Here is a 21548-nt window from a genome sequence, read left to right as displayed (position 1 = left end):
TGATTTTAAAAAAAGAAAAATCTGAAAAAAAAAAAAAAGAAAACAAAAGAAAAACCTTTCTAAATAATTTTTGGGTTAAACAAGGAAGCAAACAATAAAGATAAGCTTTAGCAATGAACAATGACTCAGAGTGAAATACCTAGTATGCATCAGAGATTGTGGAAGAGGACAACATACAGAGTTAAATGCACGCGTTAGAAATCAAGACAATAAAAAAATACATTTTCAGAGAATTATATTAAGTGAAACAAGTCAGGCACAGAAAGAGAAATACCACATGTTCTCACTTATTGGTGGGAGCTAAAAATTAATATATAAATTCACACACACACACACACACACACACACACACACACACACACACACACACACACACAAAAAAAAAACCGGGGGGGGGGGAGGGAGAAGATATAACAACCACAATTACTTGAAGTTGATACGACAAGCAAACAGAAAGGACATTGTTGGGGGGAGGGGGGAGGGAGGAGGGAGGGAAGTTTTGGTGATGGGGAGCAATAATCAGCCACAATGTATATCGACAAAATAAAATAAAAAAATAAATAAAAATTAAAAAAAATACATTTTCGATTCAAGACATTAAAAAAGAAAACAAAAAAGGAAACTCAAAGATACTAGAATTAATAAAGATGAAAGAAAAAACTATTATACAGAAAACAAAAAGTATAGCTAATAAGTAAACTCAAAATCTGTTCGAAAAGAGTAATAAAATAGACAACTTCTAAGCTAAGTCTTAATGCTGAGGACCAGTATACTATAAAACACTTACTTATAAAACTGAACCAAAGTTGTTTTAGTTAGCAACATCTAGCAATTTAATAAAATGACAGATTTTAATTTTTGTCCATGCTTATTTTGCTATACATTTGTGAAAAATCATTGCTAGATTTTGGCATGATAAACTAAGTATATTAACAGAGAGATAACAGCCCATTTGCTTTTTAAAAGAAATTCTATATTTCAATCACACAATTACACAAATGAATTGAAATAAATACAAATAACAAAAATGAAAGTTTTTCATGAACTCTACCCAATCCTACTTCACTAACACAAGGTAGCTATCATTTATCAGATTGGTGAGCATCTTCTCAGTTTTTTTTTTCCTTTTTATAACTTTTTTAAAAAGTTTTATTATGCAATATTTAAGATATAAGGAAAAAAAGAACATTACAATGAACACCTGTGTACCCATCACCCAACTTAGAAAATAAACATCAACAATACAGTTGAAACCCTATAGATATGCCTGCCCCTCAGATAACCTATCTTGCTCTCATGCATTCTTTGTAGTCTCCTACATGTGCATGTACCCCTAAACAATACATAATACCGATCTGTATGTTTTAAACTTTTATATAAATGCTTTATATTAAATGTACTCTTTACCAATTTTCTATTTTCCTCTAAACATTATGCTTGTGAAATCCAGCCATGTTGATATACACGTTTCATTAATTTTTACCAATGTATATATAGGATTCAATATGAATTTTGAACAATTTATTCCGATGCTGATGTACATTTGGCGATGCTGTTAAAAATAATCTTTGAAAATCTCTTGTATACATGAGTGAGAGCTTCTTTAGGGTGCATACATAGAAGCAGAATTGCTGGGTCACAAGATATGTACACCTTTAACTGTACTAGATATTGCCAAATTGTCCTTGAAATAGTACAAGAGTTCCTGATGTTCTATAGTCTTACCAACACTTGGTTTTGTCTGATTTTAGCTTTTCTAATGTAAAAACTACGAAACAGTATCTTATTGTGGTTTTAATTTGCCATTCCCTGTACTAATGAGGTTGAAGATCTTTTCATGCTCAGACATTTATGTTTCCTATTCTTTAAATTCCTGGCTTCATTTTCTGAGAAGAGTGTCTCCACTATTCAAAAATCTCCAGCTCAAATATTTTAATGAAAGACTACAGTAAAGCTTGGTTATCTGTAGTAGGCAGAAACCATTCATTAACCCTTTCTTTTCTGGAACATAATAGTCTAACATGAAAATCAGTGTCTTGGTGTACAAAATATTCAGTATAACACCAGCACCCTTCAATGTTAAGCATGCCTTTGTCACTAATCTTCTGTAACCTGTATTTCAAACGGTCAGAATGCAAGTGGAAGACTCATATCTATGAAGTTTGACATGTGCATGTAATATTAAGGTATATTTTTCCATGATTAAACTAAAAAATTAAAGAGCTGACTGCACCTTCAGATCAACAAGTCCTTAAAAATTAAAAATAAATTCCTTCATGACTGTCAAAACAGTTATGACCCCAAGAGGATAAAATTGACACAAGTTGAAAAGCAGTAAAAACTTCCACCACAAACAGATAACTCTTGACAAGTGACAGCGAGCACAAAAGTGTGTTGGGAGTGAAGGGAGAGGGCAGTTGAAATTTCCAAGGCTACCGCTATTCCAGAATCTACCATATTGCAGGCACTCTGTATGTCAGTGTCCTATTCTGAGCAATGAGAGGAACAAGAACGACCACACAGGTTCCTGTGAAAAGTAAATGAGATAATATGGGAATGCTATACCTGTATCTGATTTAATTCTATCTCACAGATGAAGAAATGAAGAAGAGAGAGGTGGAGTACTCGTTCAAAGTCTCAGTTGACAAATGATTCCAATACCAAAATTCTTTACACTGTACTGTAATATTCATAGTACCTCTCCAATATGAGTCTCAAGTGATTGTTAAAGGATAGTCACAGGAAGGAGATGGCTAGGGCCACTACCAGAAAAATTTAAGAAACAGGAAAAGTAGTCAGGCTTTAAGAAAAACATTAAAATGAGCAGATGAGAGGTTATCTTAAATGGTAACTTAGTCATTTTCCTTTGTGCTGACAAATATACTTTAGACATTCACCATCTAAAGGTTGAAATAAACTAACTGCCAACTTTAGGGATATATGGCATTCACAAAACCCAATTTATTAGTTAAGACCATTTAAAAGAAATTCTCTCAGAAATTATTTTTAGATAAACCACAACCCATTTGACTAAACACTAGATGGTAGAATTCAAATGGACAAATATTGCATATGTTACCTACCTACTGCAGGTGCATCATACTCATCACCAAGCAGAATTTCTGGAGCAGAATATGCAAGAGATCCACAGCTTGTAGTGAGCTTCTTCCCTGGTTGAAATTTGTTGCTGAAACCAAAGTCTGTCAACTTTACAAGACCTTGTTTTTCAAAGAAGACTACGTTCTCAGGTTTTAAGTCTCTGTGAACCACATGGAGTTTATGGCAATAAGATATAGCATGAACTATCTGAGCAAAGTATTTCTTGGCCAAGTCTTCATTAAGACCCTCTTCATGTTTCATTATGTAGTCAAACATATCTCCTCCATCCCCAAGTTCTAGAATAAGATATAGTTTGGTCTGGGTGTCAATAACTTCATAAAGGCGTACAATGTTAGGATGCTGCACTAGTTTCATACATCTCACTTCCTGGAAAAGATGACCAGTGGCTAGAGTGTCCAGTTTTGTCTTGTCAATAACTTTTACTGCCACTTTTTCACCTGTAAAAACATGCCTGGCAAGTTTAACAACGGCAAAATGACCTCGACCCAAGGTTTTATCCAGGTCATATAATCCAGCAATCTTTCCATCATACCCTCGCTTGAATCCTGCCATGCTGGTCCAACAGAAGAAAAAATATTTAGACTGTTTGAAATGGATCTTCTCATATAAGAATATCTAGTGAAAATAAGGAATTCATTTTCAATGATGCCATGGACATCTACAAAATAAGAGGAGAAACAAAATTAAGTTTCTGTAACCTTTCCTTTCATAGCATACTTTAAAATGTCTTCATTTTGTTTTTTAAAGAGAAGCTTAAGTATATAGAGATATAAAAGGCGTCAGAATCTTTTATAAGAATAAATATAGAAATATATTTAAAGTTCACATTATGAAAGGTTGAGAATTTAAATACCATATTAAATTTTGCAAACAAAAAAAATTAGTTTGTTGGAAGCAACTTTTTGGTGATGTCAGAAATAAGAAAACTGGCAAGTTTGATAAGCTATGTTTAAAAACAAACATTTTCGAAAAGTAATTTTCAATTAGTATCTTAAAAAACAAGGTAAGAATTGACAAGAAAGAAAAAACACAAAGAATAAATAGAAACCCAACAACTTCTTCCTGTTATCCCAAGACTAGCAATACTTCCTTTAAATGTAAAAAACGAAAAAAAAACCCAAAAACAAAAACGAAAAAAAACCCTTCAGTGAAGCTTTCTCTAACTCTCTCAAGCTAGAATTACCTTCTACCCTCTGTATCTCCAAAGCACTTCAGGACACCTTTATCCCATGTGGTCTTATTCTGTAGATATTTGGGTACATTGTTTCTATCCTGAGATTGTAAAGTTCTTCAAGACCTTCTAAGGCTCTCTTGCGTTCTACCCTCCCCCAACACTTAGAACTGTGATTACGTATAGCAGCAGGTAACTAAAACTGTTTTATTGAATTCTGAAATGCACACAGTAGGTTCTTAATTTGCTAACTGACTAGTACTCACTCTTTGTACTTATCAGTTATGCCTATTTTTATTATCGTTTTCCAAGTTGCAAACATAACCTACACCATGATCTGCTTATATTTCAAGAATAAATGCTCATGCATTGTTTAGACGATTTAAGTCTTAAAGATCATTTGGTTTTAAAAACTAAATTTCATATCATGGTTCTTATAAATAACCCTGACTCAGAAAAACAAATAAATGTATAAGAGTATACAAATTAGGATGTCACTTTAAATCTCATGAGCTGAAATCCTATTTTTTATTTTTTCTGACCAAAATTTAATAGAATTGATTTACAAAATCCAATGAGGAACAAAGCAACCTTCCAAGACTAGCTGTTTCCTATCAGTGCATATCCATCCCTTCAGTGAAGCCTTTTCTAATGCTCCGAGTATAGTTTTGTATTTTCAGTTATATATTATTAAGTGTAGCACTTATATTATTGAATCCACTTAGATAAAAATATTCTAACTAAATTTTACATACTATGAGGTAGTTTTTTTTTTTCTTTTTTTTTTTTTTTTAAAGCACTAGCATTAAATTCCTTTAGGCCAGCCAACAAAAATAAATAAATAAATTCCTTTAAATTTCATTTTTACTTAAAAGAACAAAAAGCCAACATTTATTGAAAACCTACTATAGGTATTCATGGAAAAGGAATCAAACTGGACTGTGTCATTGGATCTTGACAATCCTAAGAGGTCAGCATTAATCACATTTTTATAGCAAAGGAAACAGACTCTGCTCTAGGTATAAGTGACATACCTAGCTGAAGCTAGGATTCAAACCTAATTCATATTTCAAAGCCCACACTCTGCATAAACATTTGACCACTCTAATCAATGTTACATTTAGGATAATAATACCTTAAGAGTTAAAATATCAGAGGCAGAAGTCATTCCAACATTCCTATCACTTTAGAAATTATCTGAATCACATATGTGGGGTCCCCTCAAAAAATTTATATTTTAGGAGCTTAAAAAGTCAATGTTAATATATTTACTATTTTTTTTTAATATTTTAGTAATTACTGCAACAACAACTAGAACTACTATCCACTGAATAGGTAGTACATGCGAGTCACATACCATATACTTCACATGATCCTCATTCAGTCTTATAATTGCCCTCAGAGATAGAAAGTATTAGTCTCATTTTGATGCACAGAAATACTAAGTAACTTGGCACAGGCTATATGGCCAATGTGTAAAAGAGCTGGGATTCAAACCCAGGTCTGTCTGACACCCAAGTATGTGACTTTAAACACTATGCTACACTGTTTCCGCAAAATGACTTGAGATCCAAAACTAAATTATTAATCTTGATTTGATTAAGATTTCTTACTAAGAAACCAGTATGATGTACAGGTGTTGAAAAAAAGCAAATTTCTTTTGTAATGTGTATTATGCCTAACATCTTAAATTTCCTACATACTTTATCATCCTATGTTCTATATCATTATTAAAATTATTAGCTCAAATAATTTTAATGATAGGATTAACAGGGAAATCCAAATGGAAAACCCTGATTTATTTGGATAGAAGTTTCCCAAATTTAATTTAATTTTCAGAATAAGTTTCAAAATTTATTTCAAAAACAAAAACTGTAGGCTAACTCCATAGGCAGAACACTACCTTTAAATCTTTAACTTCGATTAATTATAAGAGCGGTAATTATTCTCAAAATTCTGCCCAAGTTTGCTTATGTTTCTATTGCAAAAGCTTTCAAATGCAACTTTAGCTTTCAGAAAAGACTACTTCAGGCTGTCCCTAAGTTATATAATTTTTGTTCTTTCCATCATTTTAGTTTAGATGTGTTCCTGGAAAGTGGCATATAAATCAGACTTTATAAATGAAACTGAGATTTTTAAAAAATTAAAATGGTTTTATTATAAAAATAATAAACCAGCAAAAAGTCTCTTTTCAAGGTCTCAGATATCCAGAGATAATCACTATTAACACCTTGACATTTGTCTTCCCAGACCTGTGCCAGCAAAAAAGGCACACTGAAATAATTTTTAATCTACTAGCAAGCTCATGGGAAAGAATCTAATAGGTGTCTCACAATGACAATGCAGTGAAACAATTAATCACTCTATCAAAGAATTTACTTTTTGTATGAGTATCCCATTTCCAGAGTCTATGAAACTACAATTAAATTGTATTCCTAAGAACATGACATTGTGATTATCTAAAGGTTGGGAGGAAAAATATCCTTGTTAGTGAACATTTTTTAAAATACTAGCCCACAGTCTAATCCTCTGATCAAGTGCATTTTAGTTGGAATAGGAAATTTAAATTTTTTGAACTTTGAGGATCTTGCAGTGCCCAAAAGTCACTATGAACATCAACATTGAATGTTAAGATGTAGCTTATGTAAAATAAAGGTGAATTTGTACCAGTTCCAAGACATACCCTGCAAACTGCATACTGAATAATCCTTGTTATCACTGTGTTTTGTTAGTTGCTTCTTTCTCCTAAAAGAAAATACAGAAAAAGATTTTAGTTTAGTTCTATTTGCTTTAACTTTACCTAAAGTCAAAATATATACCCTAAGGCTGGATCTAGACAAAGGTATTAAAAGTGGCAAAATCTGTCTTTAGTGACCCAGTCTCCTCCTATCTTTCTGCGCTCTGTGAATTACAACTCCTTTAAGGAAACTTTAATAAACAGGAATTTCAGAGTGAACAGGTAAACAGAAATTTTTCCAAGTGGACAAGCCAGAAAGGTTCTTCCAGTGGAAGGAAGAAACAATAATAATGAACAACAGTGCATTTGCCATTTTCTAAATGCTTCCTGGGTAACAGGCCCTGAACCCACATTTTGCTGAATCCTCACCATGAGCCTGCAAGGTAGGTACAATGAGGCTCAACTTGCCTGGTAGGCAGCAGTCTCTGGCTCCAATCCTATTCAGCCTGGCTTCGAAACCTACCCCACTTCCAGGAGCCCCTACTGACTCATCAAACACCCACTACCACAGCCAAATAGGGTAGGGTAATCTTTACAACATACTGTCCTTCAGCGGGAAAGCAGAAATCAATTATGATGCCAGCATCAGGGAACACATAAAACACCTTCACATCAGAGACTGCCATTTGACAGTAAAAAAGAAACTATCACTATGAGCAAGGAGAACATAAGCAGATCACTAACATCCAACTTTATGGCACAGTGAGGAAATACTGACTGAGGTAGCCTTGCAGGCCTTTCCACAACACTGAAATTTCACAAAAATAACTGCAAGGCCTAAACATGCATCCTAGGCCAAGGCAAGCTATACTATACACTAAAGATGAGTAGTGTCCAGGTAATCATTAAGCCCAAGCTCACGCGTACTTGGGAGAAAAGAAGTACAAGGGGGAAAGTAGACTGGAAATGTGAAAGAAGGAGGAAAGGTGGGTGAACTCTGGATGTGAAAACAAATCTCCTGCTGGGGATGAGCAGATGAGGGGAGACAGACAGTTCTGCGGCACAAACAGGGCCAGCAAAGCCATGGGCACAAGTCCACATCTAGTGACAGGTGAACACTAAGATGCCTCCATGCCTGGTCCTTCAGTTCCAAGTGCGATATGCTAGCTCCTCCCATTATCCTTGCCTGCCTCTCTTTACAACATCCCGTTTCATCCACAGTCTCCGTGGCAAGGCAGTGTGGGTAGTCCAGTGATAGAGCACTGGTTCTGAAGGCCAGCAACTGGATATGAGTCCCAGCTCATGAATCACTAGCCACAACACCTCAGCAAGTTACCTGACCTCTCAGTATGGCCAATTTCCTCATTAGAAAATGATTACTCAGTAATGAGAATACAATCTCACAGGCTGTGGTGAGTATTAAATGAGTTAATGTAGGTAAAGTGTTTAGAACAGTGCCTAGCACAGAGGATGCATTCAGTAAACACTAGCTACCACCACCATCATTGTTATAACAATGGCGTTATCACCGCCCAAGTAGAAATCCTTTTACTTCACCCTATTTCAAGAGAATGAATTCACTGAACTATTATCCCTCTTTTGCTTCATAAAAATTCTGCTGTTCAGTATCCTAAAATACATTAAATTGAAAATGAGTGCTGTAAGATTGTAATATAAAGGAAATAATGTCCCTTGCTGGGCATTTCAAAGTCTGATGATTTTTCAATGAAATATCTCACAAAATCTAAGTATCTGCTTTTAAAATGATATTAAGATAGCTTTCTATCAAATCTACCCTTTCAAAAATGGCTAAATGTTCCTTTCTATTTTTTCCCAAAGTAATATATTTTTGTAGAAAATTTGGAAAACAGAATACGATGTAGAAAGAATAAAAAGGTATTCACAGTCCTAGAACTGAAAATCAGTACTATTAATATTTTGGTGGCCAATCTGCAAATATTTATGTATAGCTTCTTCATCATCTCATTTTACAAAGGTAGAACGATTCTACATATAACTTTATATCCTGTATCCTGCTTTTTTCACTTGACATATCACTTTCCTTTGTTTTAGTATTTTTGTTTCAATTATAAAAGAAATATGTTTAGTTTAGGGGTAAAAATATAGATTAGAACATATAGATTGGAAAAAAGAGAGGAGAATTTAAAAAACCATCATCCATTATCCCACCCTCTATGATAACATCTCTTACCATTTTGGTATGCAGCCTTCCAAGTTATTTTCTATGTCCAGATATAAATTTTTTTTTTTTATAAAATGGGATAATACACAGGGGAGGGGGGGATGTCAGGGGGAGAGTGAGGTTTGTAACTACTTTAAAAATATTTCTCTCCAAAAAATAAATTGGACAAGTTAATACAAGTTCATTTTAGAAAATTTGGAAAATGCAGAAAAGCACAACAAAGAAAATAAAAACCACCTACAATCTTATCTAGGATGATTTATCAGGTCTAAGTGTACATCCTTTATACTTATGTGTCTTTACAAAGCTAAGATAATGTACGTAAAGTAAAATACTACTTTTTCCTTTACTTTATATGAATATTTTCCCATGCACTAAGCTTTTCAAAATCAGTATTTTTAACGACTACATAGCTAAGATGACATCTTTTTAAACAGCAAACACCACTAAAATAGGCCATTCTAAAGCAGCCTTCTTATTTAGCACATGCTCACACATGCATATAACTAGGCTGGACCTAAACGAAACAGGCCAATTAGCCAAGAGTGTTTAAAATATAGAAATTCACGTTTGAGAAACAAGTACTGGTATGTATTGCAAGAACATGTTGATGTTCTCCCAGCTAAGAGAGCAGAAGCAAGTGAAGCATGTGGGTGTGGCTGGAGAAGAGGAAGGAAGTGTGGGTGGCTTTACACACGTTTTGCAAGCTGCTGAAAACAGTTGTAAAGGCAGCCTCTGTGAATCCTACTGTCAATTTGGATTCACCCTGTTATTCATGTTAAAACTCACTTTTAGCTTTTCGTTGACATCTTCACCACTGTGGTTTGGTCTGTGTATAAAACAAACTTCTATTCACATCTCTCCCCAGGAGAGGTAAGGACAAAACAGAATGCTGAACAAAGATGGCTCTGCCTGAATACCACTCTGGACCAATCCATGGCATGAGAAAGTAGAGGCGCTGAACAAAAAGGCCATATGCAAAAATTAGGCTACTTGGCTACTTGTATAGACTCTCTAGATCTTGTCTGGAATACTAAAAATTTCCCCCCAAAATCAGACCACCAATATTCCAATACACCAAAACCTCCCAAACATATTAAATGCTTTTTAAGAAATCTACGTCAATGCTCTCCATCTACTACAGACAACTAAAAGTTGAGTTTTGCAAAGCTACACTAAAACTGTATTTAAGCATCTTACACATAGAAATTGTCTGGTATCTTTTACAAATACCAAAAAATGAAAACAGTAATCCTTACTAATGAGAAATATCAGACTAAACTGTATATATACAGAAAAGCCAACTTTTCTTCAAGTTTTAAAGATGCCTATATCAAAAATGGTATAGGCTGGGGCCGATCCTGTGGCTCACTTGGGAGAGTGCAGCGCTGGGAGTGCAGCGGCGCCCCCACCGCGGGTTCAGATCCTATATAGGGATGGCCGGTACGCTCACTGGCTGAGCGCGGTGTGGGCCACACCAAGCCAAGGGTTGCGTTCCCCTTACCGGTCGCAAAAACAAAACAAACCAAAAAAAATGGTATAGGCTGGAAAGAAGACAATAGACTAAATCCTCCAGGAATATCAATAATCTCTAGGTCAAACAAAATAAACACAACCTTATAATGTAGTCACCACTGCTGTTCTCTTTATCCAAAGTAAACAATATTCCACTTTTCTAGAATAGCATGCTTTCTCCTAGGAGTTGTCAATATAAGCTATAAATCAAAGATGAATCACAAGCAAGTCAATAGGGCCTATGTTATGGAAGAATCCAGTTTTTCATTGGATTGGCTGACTATTACTAAGTGGTTATCATGTAGTATCAGTCTGCAGCCACTGGATGAAATCAAGATGAGAACTACAAATTAAAAGTTTAAAGTCAATTATTTATCGGAAATGTCCTAACAGCAAAATTGTACCTCCAAATCTCTAAGAAAGCATTTTCCAAGGCAAAGTAACTGCCTATGAATGTATGGTCTAAGTTTTCTTCCAAGTAGTCAATTTTAATGGACTTGGGGCCATTGCAGGGACTAGAAATGTCACACTGAGAAACCTGTTCCAGTCTTTCAAGGCAGTGATTGGGTTGCCAATGCAGATCAATCCTTGAAGTGCTGCTGGTTTAAACAATTTTTATTTTCCTCTAAGTAAAACAAGCTACAGTCCAGGATTGATCAAGGAATTTGAATATATTAAGTAGTCAGGCAAATCATTAACTGATATAGAGTAATACTTAGTATTTCTAAAAAGAAAGGGGTTAATATGCAAGCCATGAAACTTGAACCAGCAATGTTCAAATTTCTAAACAGAATCTGTCTCTTGTGGTAAAAAAACAGAATCTGTCTCTTGTGATAAAAAAAAATGCTAAGCGTGTCACCATACTAAAAATTAGTATGGTGACAGCCCTGGCATAAAGTGATTACATAATAAATAATATCCTAAACAGAAACTGGTGTCTAAAATTTACTACAAAATAAATAAAGCCAACCCACAATTAATTACACACCATTGCCAGGAAAACAGAATATAATTAGAAGTTATGGATAATTTAAAAACTTAATCTGAATCTCCTCTCTTCCAAAGGTTTTATTAACATTGTCAAAACTCATTTTAACTCCCTATCATCTTTTTTTTTCCTGCTGATAGTGTGATGAAAATGGTCATTAAAAAATAGTCAAAAAGGAATGTTGGAACAGAAAAAAATAAATTGTAAACCAAAATACGGGCACCCAACATTTTATTGACTTAAAAGACAGGATCATTGGGGATTCTCTTACACTGGTAAGACTGAAAGTTACCTTTCTGAAAAGCAATTTGGTAATATGTGCATCAAGAGCCTTACAATAATTAATATTCTTGATTTAATAACTTTACTACTAGATTTATGTCTTAAAGAAATACAGATGTGGACAAATATTTATATTCTACAAAGTTCAGTGATATTTATTAAAAAAAAAAAAATCAGAAATTACCTAAAGGTCTACAATAAGGAAATGGTTAAGTAAATCACAGTATACCCAACATTAACACTATCAGGCTGGACTTTGGAGCTATTTAATCTCATGGGGAAATTCTCACAACATAATGTAAAGTAAAAAAAATTCGCATACCAAATTTCATAGCATATCATCCCAATTTTTAAAAAAGCATATAATTTGTGTGAATGTATAGACAGGTTTAGAATCCCTAACCCAAAAATCTGAAACCTAAAATGCTCAAAATCCAAAACTTTTTGAGTGCAGACATGATGACACTCAAAGGAGCATTTTGGATTTCGGAATTTTGGATTAGGGATGCTCAATTGGGGTTAAGTGTATCTGCAAATATTCCAAAATCCAGAAAAATCAGAAGCCTGAAACATTTCTGGTCCCAAGCATTTCAGATAAGGGATACTCAATCTGTATTTAAAAAACCCAAAATGTTAAATTAATACGATTACAGAATTTTTTTTCCTCTTTATGGTTTTCAGTCCTCCTAAAATTTTTGACATAGTGCTGCTTTTATAATCCAGGAAAGGTGAAGGTTATTAAAATTTGGACTTTCTGTATACATAATTATTCATTCAATTTACATTTCCATTAAGAGACCTATGAAATAAGTCAATTTCCCTGAAAATATATGATCTAACATACTGTCTAGTGCCTACTTATGTAACCATAATAAACAAGACATATTCAATGAAATATTTTGCTTCCCCTGAAGGGGGACGTATGCAATTCTTTCAGGCTAAGGAACAGGAGCACTGAGTTATTTTCATAAACAAATAATTCGAGCCCTAAGTATACAGGACACAGCACAATCCCTGTCCTTTAGAATCTTACAAATAAGTAAACAGGATCTACATATAAAAAGATAAATAATTATACAAGTTAGACTAGGTAAAGTATGTCAAAAGAAGAGTAGAGGACATTAAAGAAGGGCAGGCTCTCCAAGGACAGGGCAGCCCCTCCAAGGACAGGGGCAGCCCACAGATCTTCAACAGGTAGTGGAATGCCATTCCTAAAAGTAGGGTAAACAGAGGCAGCAAAGTAAGAGTGCATAAGAAGAAGGATGATCTGAAGAATCCCTAATGGCTCACCATTTAAGTGACTGTGATGAAAACTAACCATGTTCAAACAAATGGAAACTTGCCATACTGAATAATTCACCACATTATCTATCATTGAATAAGTTGAAGTGTCATTAAAGAGTTAAAAATGCACAGGAAAAGCTTCTTGTCAACGAGTTGATATAAGGCTTCAACAGAAGAGGAAAATCCCTTAGGTATTAACATGACAGCACATAGAAATAGGTCAGCAGAGAATTTAAATCAATTTTAAAAGTTCATCGTTCACTTCAAAGGTCCATAAGACACCAAGTTTTGTCAAACACAAATTTTTGACTTATCAGATCTCTCTTATTATCACCCATATACACACTACTATCCTAAAAATCCACTACTAACCTAAACAGGTGTAGAAAGAAACGAGTTTTATAACAAACCACAGTTGACTTTTCTTTCATTCTCATTTCAAATTTTAAAAATGTCTTTTACTGCCACAACTGCATATTAGAATTCCAGTTTTGTTTGAATGTAGGTCTCAAAAAGAGGAAACGATTTAACCACTGGGAATCTATGTATGTACTGGGCTTTTTACATTTGTTATATCATTTATTTCTTCCCAATCAGTGACATAAATGAGGTATCATACCCATTTCACAAATGAGAAAGCAAAGCCAAAGAGACTCACTTTGTCCTGGTCCTATACAAAGTTAAGAGTTGCCTGGGTTGAACTCCAAGTCCCAATGACCCCAGGACCTTACATTTTTTCCTGTAGCAATACAATGCCTCCCTTTACCTAGGCCTTTCTAATTCCCAGGGAAACAAAAGCACTAAACTAAATCTAGGTCGACATTTCTGGTGTTTCTCCAATTCTGATATGCCATATGAGTTACCTGCCACTGCAATCAATTTAATGAAGGAAATTCCCTGCACCAAAGACCCATCTAATAAACATTATTAACAGACTCACCTAACAAATATTATTAACAAATAATTTCGTTAAAAACTTTTTGAAATGTTTAAAATCTGCTTTTTAAGTTAAAGAAGGAAGTTACAGGCAAATAACCATTCAAAAGGCAGATGGAGGTAATTATTTGTCACCTAAAAATGAAATGGTAGCTTGAAAAGAACTTTACACAATTGTTTGTATACAATTTTGTGATGGAAAGATCCCTCCCCAGCCAACACCAGGTAAGTAATTCGGGTAAAATTTAGGCAAGTTCTATTTTCTCTTTAAAAAGTTTATCCTTTCCTGAACTGCAATTTTAATGCACTTTGCAAATTACATTCTTTCTATTTCTTTCTGAAAAAGCATTCACAAGAGGATTAGCAAATACTCATAAAATAGAGCAAAGGACAAAGTCATGCCCTGAAACTGAAGACTGAATATTCTCATTCCAAATGTCTTTAGCACCATTCATAATATTTTATGCCAATAAAGAGAGAACTATATGTGGAAAAACTGAATTAAGAGATAATACAAATCCTTCCATGAACTTTTTGAAGACCCCTCGTATTTGTTAGTATAGTATCCTTAATCTAAAATGGACTTTATCAAGATAAGTCATACTGTAAGAGTAAAACTTACATTAAAATATCTAAAATATCTCTCTAGTATAGAGGAACCAACATAGCAGAATATTAAATCAAGTTTGACATGTTATTCAAATATTTCCCCTAGTTATGCATATAGAGTAAAAGTCAATATAATGAACTAAGAGGTGTGCATGTACATATGGGAGAAGGGAACATCAGAGAAGGAGCTAGCATAGCAATCCTCAGATTCAACATTTCAAAGAACCACATTGACAACTTTTCTTATTATCTTCACCACAGAGGTGTGCTTTAGGAACGACCAAAATTCATTTATTCAGCAAATATGCAGAGCAGCACAATAGCACAGTGGAAAGAGTGCCATAGGATCTAGAGCCCAACAAGTTACTCAACTTCTATGAACAAGCACATCTTTATCTATAAAACAAAGATAATCACCACTCTGGACAGTTACTGTGAAAGCTAAATGGGATAATATACGTGAGTATTAACAAGTTGTGAGTAGGATCAAAACACACAGAGATTATACTCCCCAACTTTTCAGAACTGGCCGCCCTCCCAGGAGGTTCCAATATTTGAGAGGAGTTGTATACTTAGTTCCCCATCTTATTTTGTTATAGGAACCTTCGTCCCCAACTGGCCCAACAAACTGGCCCCTAGACATCTCTATGGGATATACTAGGAAGGTCCCTGCCTCAAGTTATTTACAATCTCTAACAGGAACAGACATGCAAAAAGAGGTGTTCTTTCCCCTAAATGTGCCTTAGGGAGTTCATAAAAGGCCCCCATAGAAATTAATTCTGTGTGTGCTTGAACAAAGAATTGAAATTGGTGATGGTAAGAAAGAGACCTGAAAGAGCATAGTATGTTTGGGACAATAATGTATGCAGAGCATAGGAGACAAGGTCAGACATGTAGGGAAGGGCCAGATACCTAAATAGCCTTGGATTCTGTGCAAATAACCAGATTATAAATTACATAATTTATGTAATCAGTTTATATTATAAATTATAGCCTACTCATCAATTGTACACACAGGATGAATAATGGCTATCCTTATCTATAATCCCCTCATCATAATCCTAAATTTGCTAGCTTCTATTAATAATTGCTATTTTTATAATATTTAACCTAAACACAAATTTCACCACACTATCACTATCACCTCCCTTGTACACATCAGCTCCCTGTACCCAGTCACAGTGTCATGTCCTTTGCCATTATGGCCCTCATCACAATTGTGAGGTCATGTAATTACTTGTGTGATTACAAAGTTGTGTCCCCCACTGGACTAAATGATAAGTTCTGCCCATGTAAGGCCCATGTCTGTTTTACTCAAGCTCTATATCTGCCAAGTACAGCATCTAACCATAATATAAGAGGATACTTCAAAAAGTTCATGGAAAGATTTGAATTATCTTTTTTTTTCATGAACTTTTTTGAAGTAGCCTTGTACAGACACATTTTATTAAATGAACAAATGAAGGCAGGCCTAAAAAGCCAAAGAATCCTGAACAGAAGAATAGCAATCAGAGATGATAGTTTAACAAATCACTCTGGCAGCAAAGTGAGATCAGACTGGATGGGCAAGTCTAGAGCTGGAGGAAAGGTAAGGAGACTACTGAAAATGTCTGCAGATAAGTGCTTACTTAAAAAGTTAAAAAGGAGGGCAGCCAGCATCTAGGCAGTGATGATGAGGATGTTGTGGAGGAGATACATTTCAGAAGTAGAATCCAAAAACTCAATACACAGGCGGTTAAGGAAAAAGGGAAATCTAGAATGACTTTAGTGGAGAGTGGTAGCTGGTGGTTCCATTCTCAGACTGGAAATACATGACAGAAGCAAACATTCCCTGAGCATCAATGACATGCTAGCACGGAGTGGAAGACATGCTTCTAGTTCTAAAATTATATAATTGAAAAACAATTTAAATCCAACCCAGCTGTATTAAAATGGATATGACTTCTATTAATAGGCAGATAAAGTCAACAAACTAAACATTAGATTTTTAAAGTTTCTTCACCAAGATACTTCTTGGGTACACAAGAAGTGTTCTCTGCCTTCAAGGAGCTCAGTCTTTTGATTAAGAAAGATAACTGCATGCCCACAACTGAGAAACTGAGGCTCAGGGAGGGTGTGATTTAACCACAGGTACACTGTATAATCCATACTTCTGGACCATTAGTTACAAAGGTTTCTTGACCATTATTTAACCTTCATCAAATAGCCCAGGCAAATAGGTAGTTGAAGGGGTATGTGTTTACATGTAGAGACCCAGTCTTGCTGTGAGCCTGGAGACACTCCAGAACTTAAACGTTAACACTACACGGACAGATGATGTCCTTTGATTTTGAAGTAAATGCTGAGTAGCCACACAGCAGCAGACTGGGGGGCACAACACAAGTAACAAAAGGAAAAGAAGTCTGATTTGTCATGGAAGAGCCTACCTGAGTAGAGGCCAAATGTTGGAGGTGCCAAAGCAGGCTCTCAGGAGGCTCTGAAAGTGACAGCAGAGAAATAAGTGTTCAGGGAGGGCAAAACAGGAATCCTCTTTAAACAGGTTCCTCCCCTAACACTGGCAAGAAAAGGTTTCCCCTGGGATATTGGGCCACAACCCAAAGCAGATGTGCAGAAAAGCAGATGAGGAAATGATCCTCATCTGTGTGAATAATGTGGCTCCGGATCATCCAGAGCAGACAACACACTTCCAATGCTCACTTGTAAGGCCATCAAGCCCAAGGGATTTTTATACCAGCTCTTTGCAACTAAAACAAAATACAAAAATCCTTCCTCCTCCATCCCCCAAACCTACTGCAGAACAGCTGCCTTGTCCCTACCTCCTCAAATCCCTTTACCCATTTGGAAAGAAGTTCTCCTACCATTTGGCCTTGTCTTCTCATCCTCCCTGAACCCTCCCCTTCTCTGACTGGAAGCTCCACCTACCCTTTAAGACCAGTTCAACCATCACCTCCTCTGTGAAGCATTCCCAAGTCAGGTTGTCCATTGCCCCCCTCTCTGTGCTTCTGCAGGGTTTTCCCTATGCCTCACCACAGCATTCGTCTGTTCATATTGTCACTCTTTACCCCAGTGTTCCCCAATAGGTTTTTATTCACTTTTCTACTGTTACCCTCTACTTAAGGACCTCAAAAACGGGCACACAAAGGGTTCATGAATAAATGATCAAATGTTAAGTATCTTCGAAACTGCTAGAATCCAACAACTTTCCCATTTAAGTTGCTCTAAGAATTTACCTGCACATACATGCTCACTGGGAAGCAAATAAATCGTGAATAAGTGTTCTTACAAAAGCATTTGGACTAAAACCTTTCTTCTGGTTATTAAGCAAACAGCTGGGATGCAATTAAAATAAGTCTTTAGAGTTATACATCTATGTTTTTAATTTCCAAAATTCTGACCAGGTGGAAAGTTCATTCGTACCCTTTTCTTCCTGGGCAGCAGAAAGAGCTCTTAAGCTCAGACAAGTTGCTACTGGGAAAAAAAAATCATCTCTTATTTATACCAGTGCTTAGAACCATGGCTGCTCAGTATCTCCAAAAATAAACAACTTTTTTTCTATTTAGTTTCACTTTCTATACGAGGGAAAGCACCCACAGTGAAGTTTAGGTGACCAGTAAAAACATCATGAATGCCCTTCAATTTTAATAACGACATTTAAAAGCCTTTCTTTAAGTGTTACATGATTCAATCTGAACCACAAAGGCCCAATCTATATTTCTGGTCTAGAAAAACAAAAACTAGTATAACTTCTGGGTTCTAGAACATTTTAAACTAATGGATCTTGCCGCAATAATACAGAAAAACTTACTCAGAATCATAAAAAATGAATAGGGCCAGAGTAATTTTTGTGCACAAAACGAAACAACAAAAACTGATCATGCAAATTTAAAAAATGGAAAGGTGGTACTCAAAGTTTCCTGCCAGGAAAGCCTTCAAGATGGCAGTACTAAGAAAAGTTAGACCGTGCACTTGATTTTCTACACTGCTTCAATATGTGACCTTTGTTATGTCCTGTAATTTCTCTCATGTCTAGTTCTGTAAAATGGGAATATCACTGGTTTTCCTCACAATTACCCAGATAGTTGGATAAAAGAATCAACATGCATACGGTATTCTTTAAAAACAGAAACGTGTCTAATCAGTATGCTTTAATCACTTGTACAGTACATTCCTCTTCAGGAATTGAATTACAAGAGAAATATTTAAGCAGACGTTGAAGACAGGCTTCCTTAAGCGAATGATTTTATAAATCTGGAAAGCAATGTAACAAGATTATAAATTAACAAACTGATTACATAAGCCTTGAAAACCCAGGCTTTAAAGTACACTGACATACATTCCACTAAGTTAAAGACTGATTTGGGACACAGCACCCCAACCCCATACAAGGAATCCAAACTGAGGCATTTGATGTTTGACAGGAATTCGGTGAAGAATCAACAGGATGTCCAACACTTGCAAGTCAGTCCATCACTTGCAAGCCATGCTTCACCTTAGAACCTGATAAAATGTTTATTTAATACATTAAGTCAGCTTTACCACCGCTCCTAAGACTTTGAAAATGAACTCAACTAAAATGGAAGAGAAAAAAAAGTAACTTGACAGTTTGAAAGGTCCTATATCCTTAGCCTCTACGGACTTAAGAATCCCACTACTAAACTCTCCCCCAATACTGGACTTGAACGAACTCTTGATAAAGGTACTGGATTGCATCTGATCCAACTGTTAGCAACAGCACGGCTCCAAGACCCCCAGGATAAAAAGCTGCCACTTTCGTGGATCCCAAGTAAAAAGCAGGAAGGTTTTTGTAAAATGGTCCAGAAAGAAATCAACAGGCGATGACTATGGAAAAGAACGTAGGCTTCCCAATCCTTAAAATTCTAGCTCTCCCTCGGGAATGCCACGGCTCCCCCTTCCTTACCCCGCTGTCCTTTTTCTGCAGACAATATCCCTACTCTATTGTAAAGCTGCAGTTTGACCGACGAGCCACCTTGCTGCGTCCAGATTTCTAGATTTGTTTGAAAAAGGAAAAATTCAGAAAAGAGTACACACCCTACAGACAGACCTGGGCGCCTGGCCCCGCACTCGGCCCGCTCCGGGGCGGGGCGCGGGATGCGGGCGCCTCCCGAGGTGCCGCAATCCCGCCGCGGCCGCAAGGGCAGGGCCTCCGGGCGCCCGTGGCCGGCCGCCGCAGTGACGGCTCCCGCCCGGGGCCCGCCGCCACCCCGCCGCCAGGCCGCGTCGCCGGGTCGGGGCCGCCGCTGCTGGGGCCCCGCGTCCTCCCAGGCAGCGCGCTGCGGCCGGCGCAGAGAGCGCGGAGCGCGTAACTTACTTTCCGCCTACGGCGGGCGCCCGGCCCGGCAACGGCGGAGGTTACTGAGTCGGCAGAGGCCGGCCCCAAACCTCCGCCCACAGCCGCTGCGCCCCGCCGCGCTCCGCGCTCGCCCCTACCTCAGCCGGCAAGCGGGCGTTCGTCCGCAGCGGCCGCGGCGCCGACAGCTCCCTCCGGGCCGCCGAAACCCCGCACCCAGCGATAATCATAATACCGAGCGGGCGGCCGGCCGCGGGGAGGGAGTGGGGGCCGAGCTGCGCCTGCGCGGGGAGCGCGTCACTGTGACGCGAGCGCCAAGGCGGGGCCTCGGGAAAGGGCGGAGCGAGGGGGGCGCACCTGCGCCGGGAGCGCGGGGTGTTGGAGGGCGTCCTGGCAGCCTCCCGACCCCATCGAGTCTGGTTGCGGCTGGCGGGAGGAAGCGGGCGAGGTGCCCGAGGAGGAAAGGGACGGTGGAGGAGGAAGCATCAGGGACAAGGGACAATGGCCAGGAAAAGTAGCGCTAGCTGTCGGGATAAATTGGAGGGAAGGGTCTGCGTCCACACTTGACTGTGTCTTGGGGACGTGAGGCAGGGAACCGCACGCACTTCACCCTTTGAGGTTCACCCCATCTGCCCAGTTTTAAGCCAGAAGAGGGAAAAATATATATATCCAGATGCATATATAATATAATTTTTTTCTCTACAGTTTCTTCTCTCTGGGAACCCGATTTGTAAAGATTTTGTTGGTTTTGTTGCTATTTAAACAAAAGAAGAAAAGCCCAGCATCTGAAAGCAGCGCTAGCTTTAAAGGTCAGCAGAAGACACTGGCCCCGCCAGGCGGCCTCCGGAAACAGAATGGAAAAGTAAACGGTAGTGGGAACTATTAGAAGCACATGAAGTCAGGGATTCAAAACATGCCAGGCATTAACCGTGCCCTGGATGGTTCAGCGGTGTGGTCGTCAGACCCCGTGATTCGGGAAGGGAGCTTAACGATGGCCTGGGAGGGTGGAGGGGGACTTCCTACTCCTACCCCTGGAAGCTTTGGAATGCAATGGAGACCAGTTCTCCGGGGTTCCTGGAAGGGAGTACCAACAAACCAGATAGATAGAAACTCTCCAATCTGCTTTTGCCTTTCTGTTCTTCCCTTCTGTGTACCCCTCCCCGAAGACAGAACCCCTCTCAAAGAAGAACACAAGCAAAAAGAGCTGCTTAGGTGCCTCCAGTTTGGTTGAGTTGACTGGACAGAGAAAAAATGGCTTTAGCAAATCTCTCTGTTGACATGCAAATGTCAGAAGCCTTATCTTTCAGATTCTACAGCATCCACTTTGCCTGTCTGAATGTGTTCGGGAAGCAGGAGTGGATTGGTGGGAGGTTCAAACACTTTGACTCCCAGGGTGATAACAAGGTTTTCTGTTCAAGGAGGACTCCCAGTTACCCTAATGCCCTAGCATGGAGT

The 21548-nt window shown here is 37.6% G+C and overlaps 1 protein-coding gene across 5 annotated transcripts in view; it reads right to left on the bottom strand.

Moving 5' to 3' along the window:
• SNRK (SNF related kinase) overlaps positions 1-20335 on the bottom strand; it is a 55769-nt gene extending 35434 nt beyond the window's left edge. Inside the window, exons 1-4 of one of the 5 annotated variants that reach the window (XM_063114859.1) lie at positions 20234-20335; positions 17212-17261; positions 6975-7036; positions 3084-3778 (exon numbers count right to left, since the gene is read on the bottom strand). In XM_063114859.1, the coding sequence (XP_062970929.1) occupies positions 3084-3672 (589 nt within the window). In that variant the 5' untranslated portion in view covers positions 3673-3778; positions 6975-7036; positions 17212-17261; positions 20234-20335. The other 4 variants (XM_063114861.1, XM_063114862.1, XM_063114860.1 and 1 more) reach the window with 4 other exon arrangements.
• Positions 20336-21548: the final 1213 nt, after the last annotated feature.

This window comes from Cynocephalus volans, chromosome 11 (assembly GCF_027409185.1).
Source record: "Cynocephalus volans isolate mCynVol1 chromosome 11, mCynVol1.pri, whole genome shotgun sequence".
In the NCBI taxonomy this organism is placed as follows: domain Eukaryota; kingdom Metazoa; phylum Chordata; class Mammalia; order Dermoptera; family Cynocephalidae; genus Cynocephalus; species Cynocephalus volans.
This window is presented reverse-complemented; position numbering and strand designations above follow the sequence as displayed.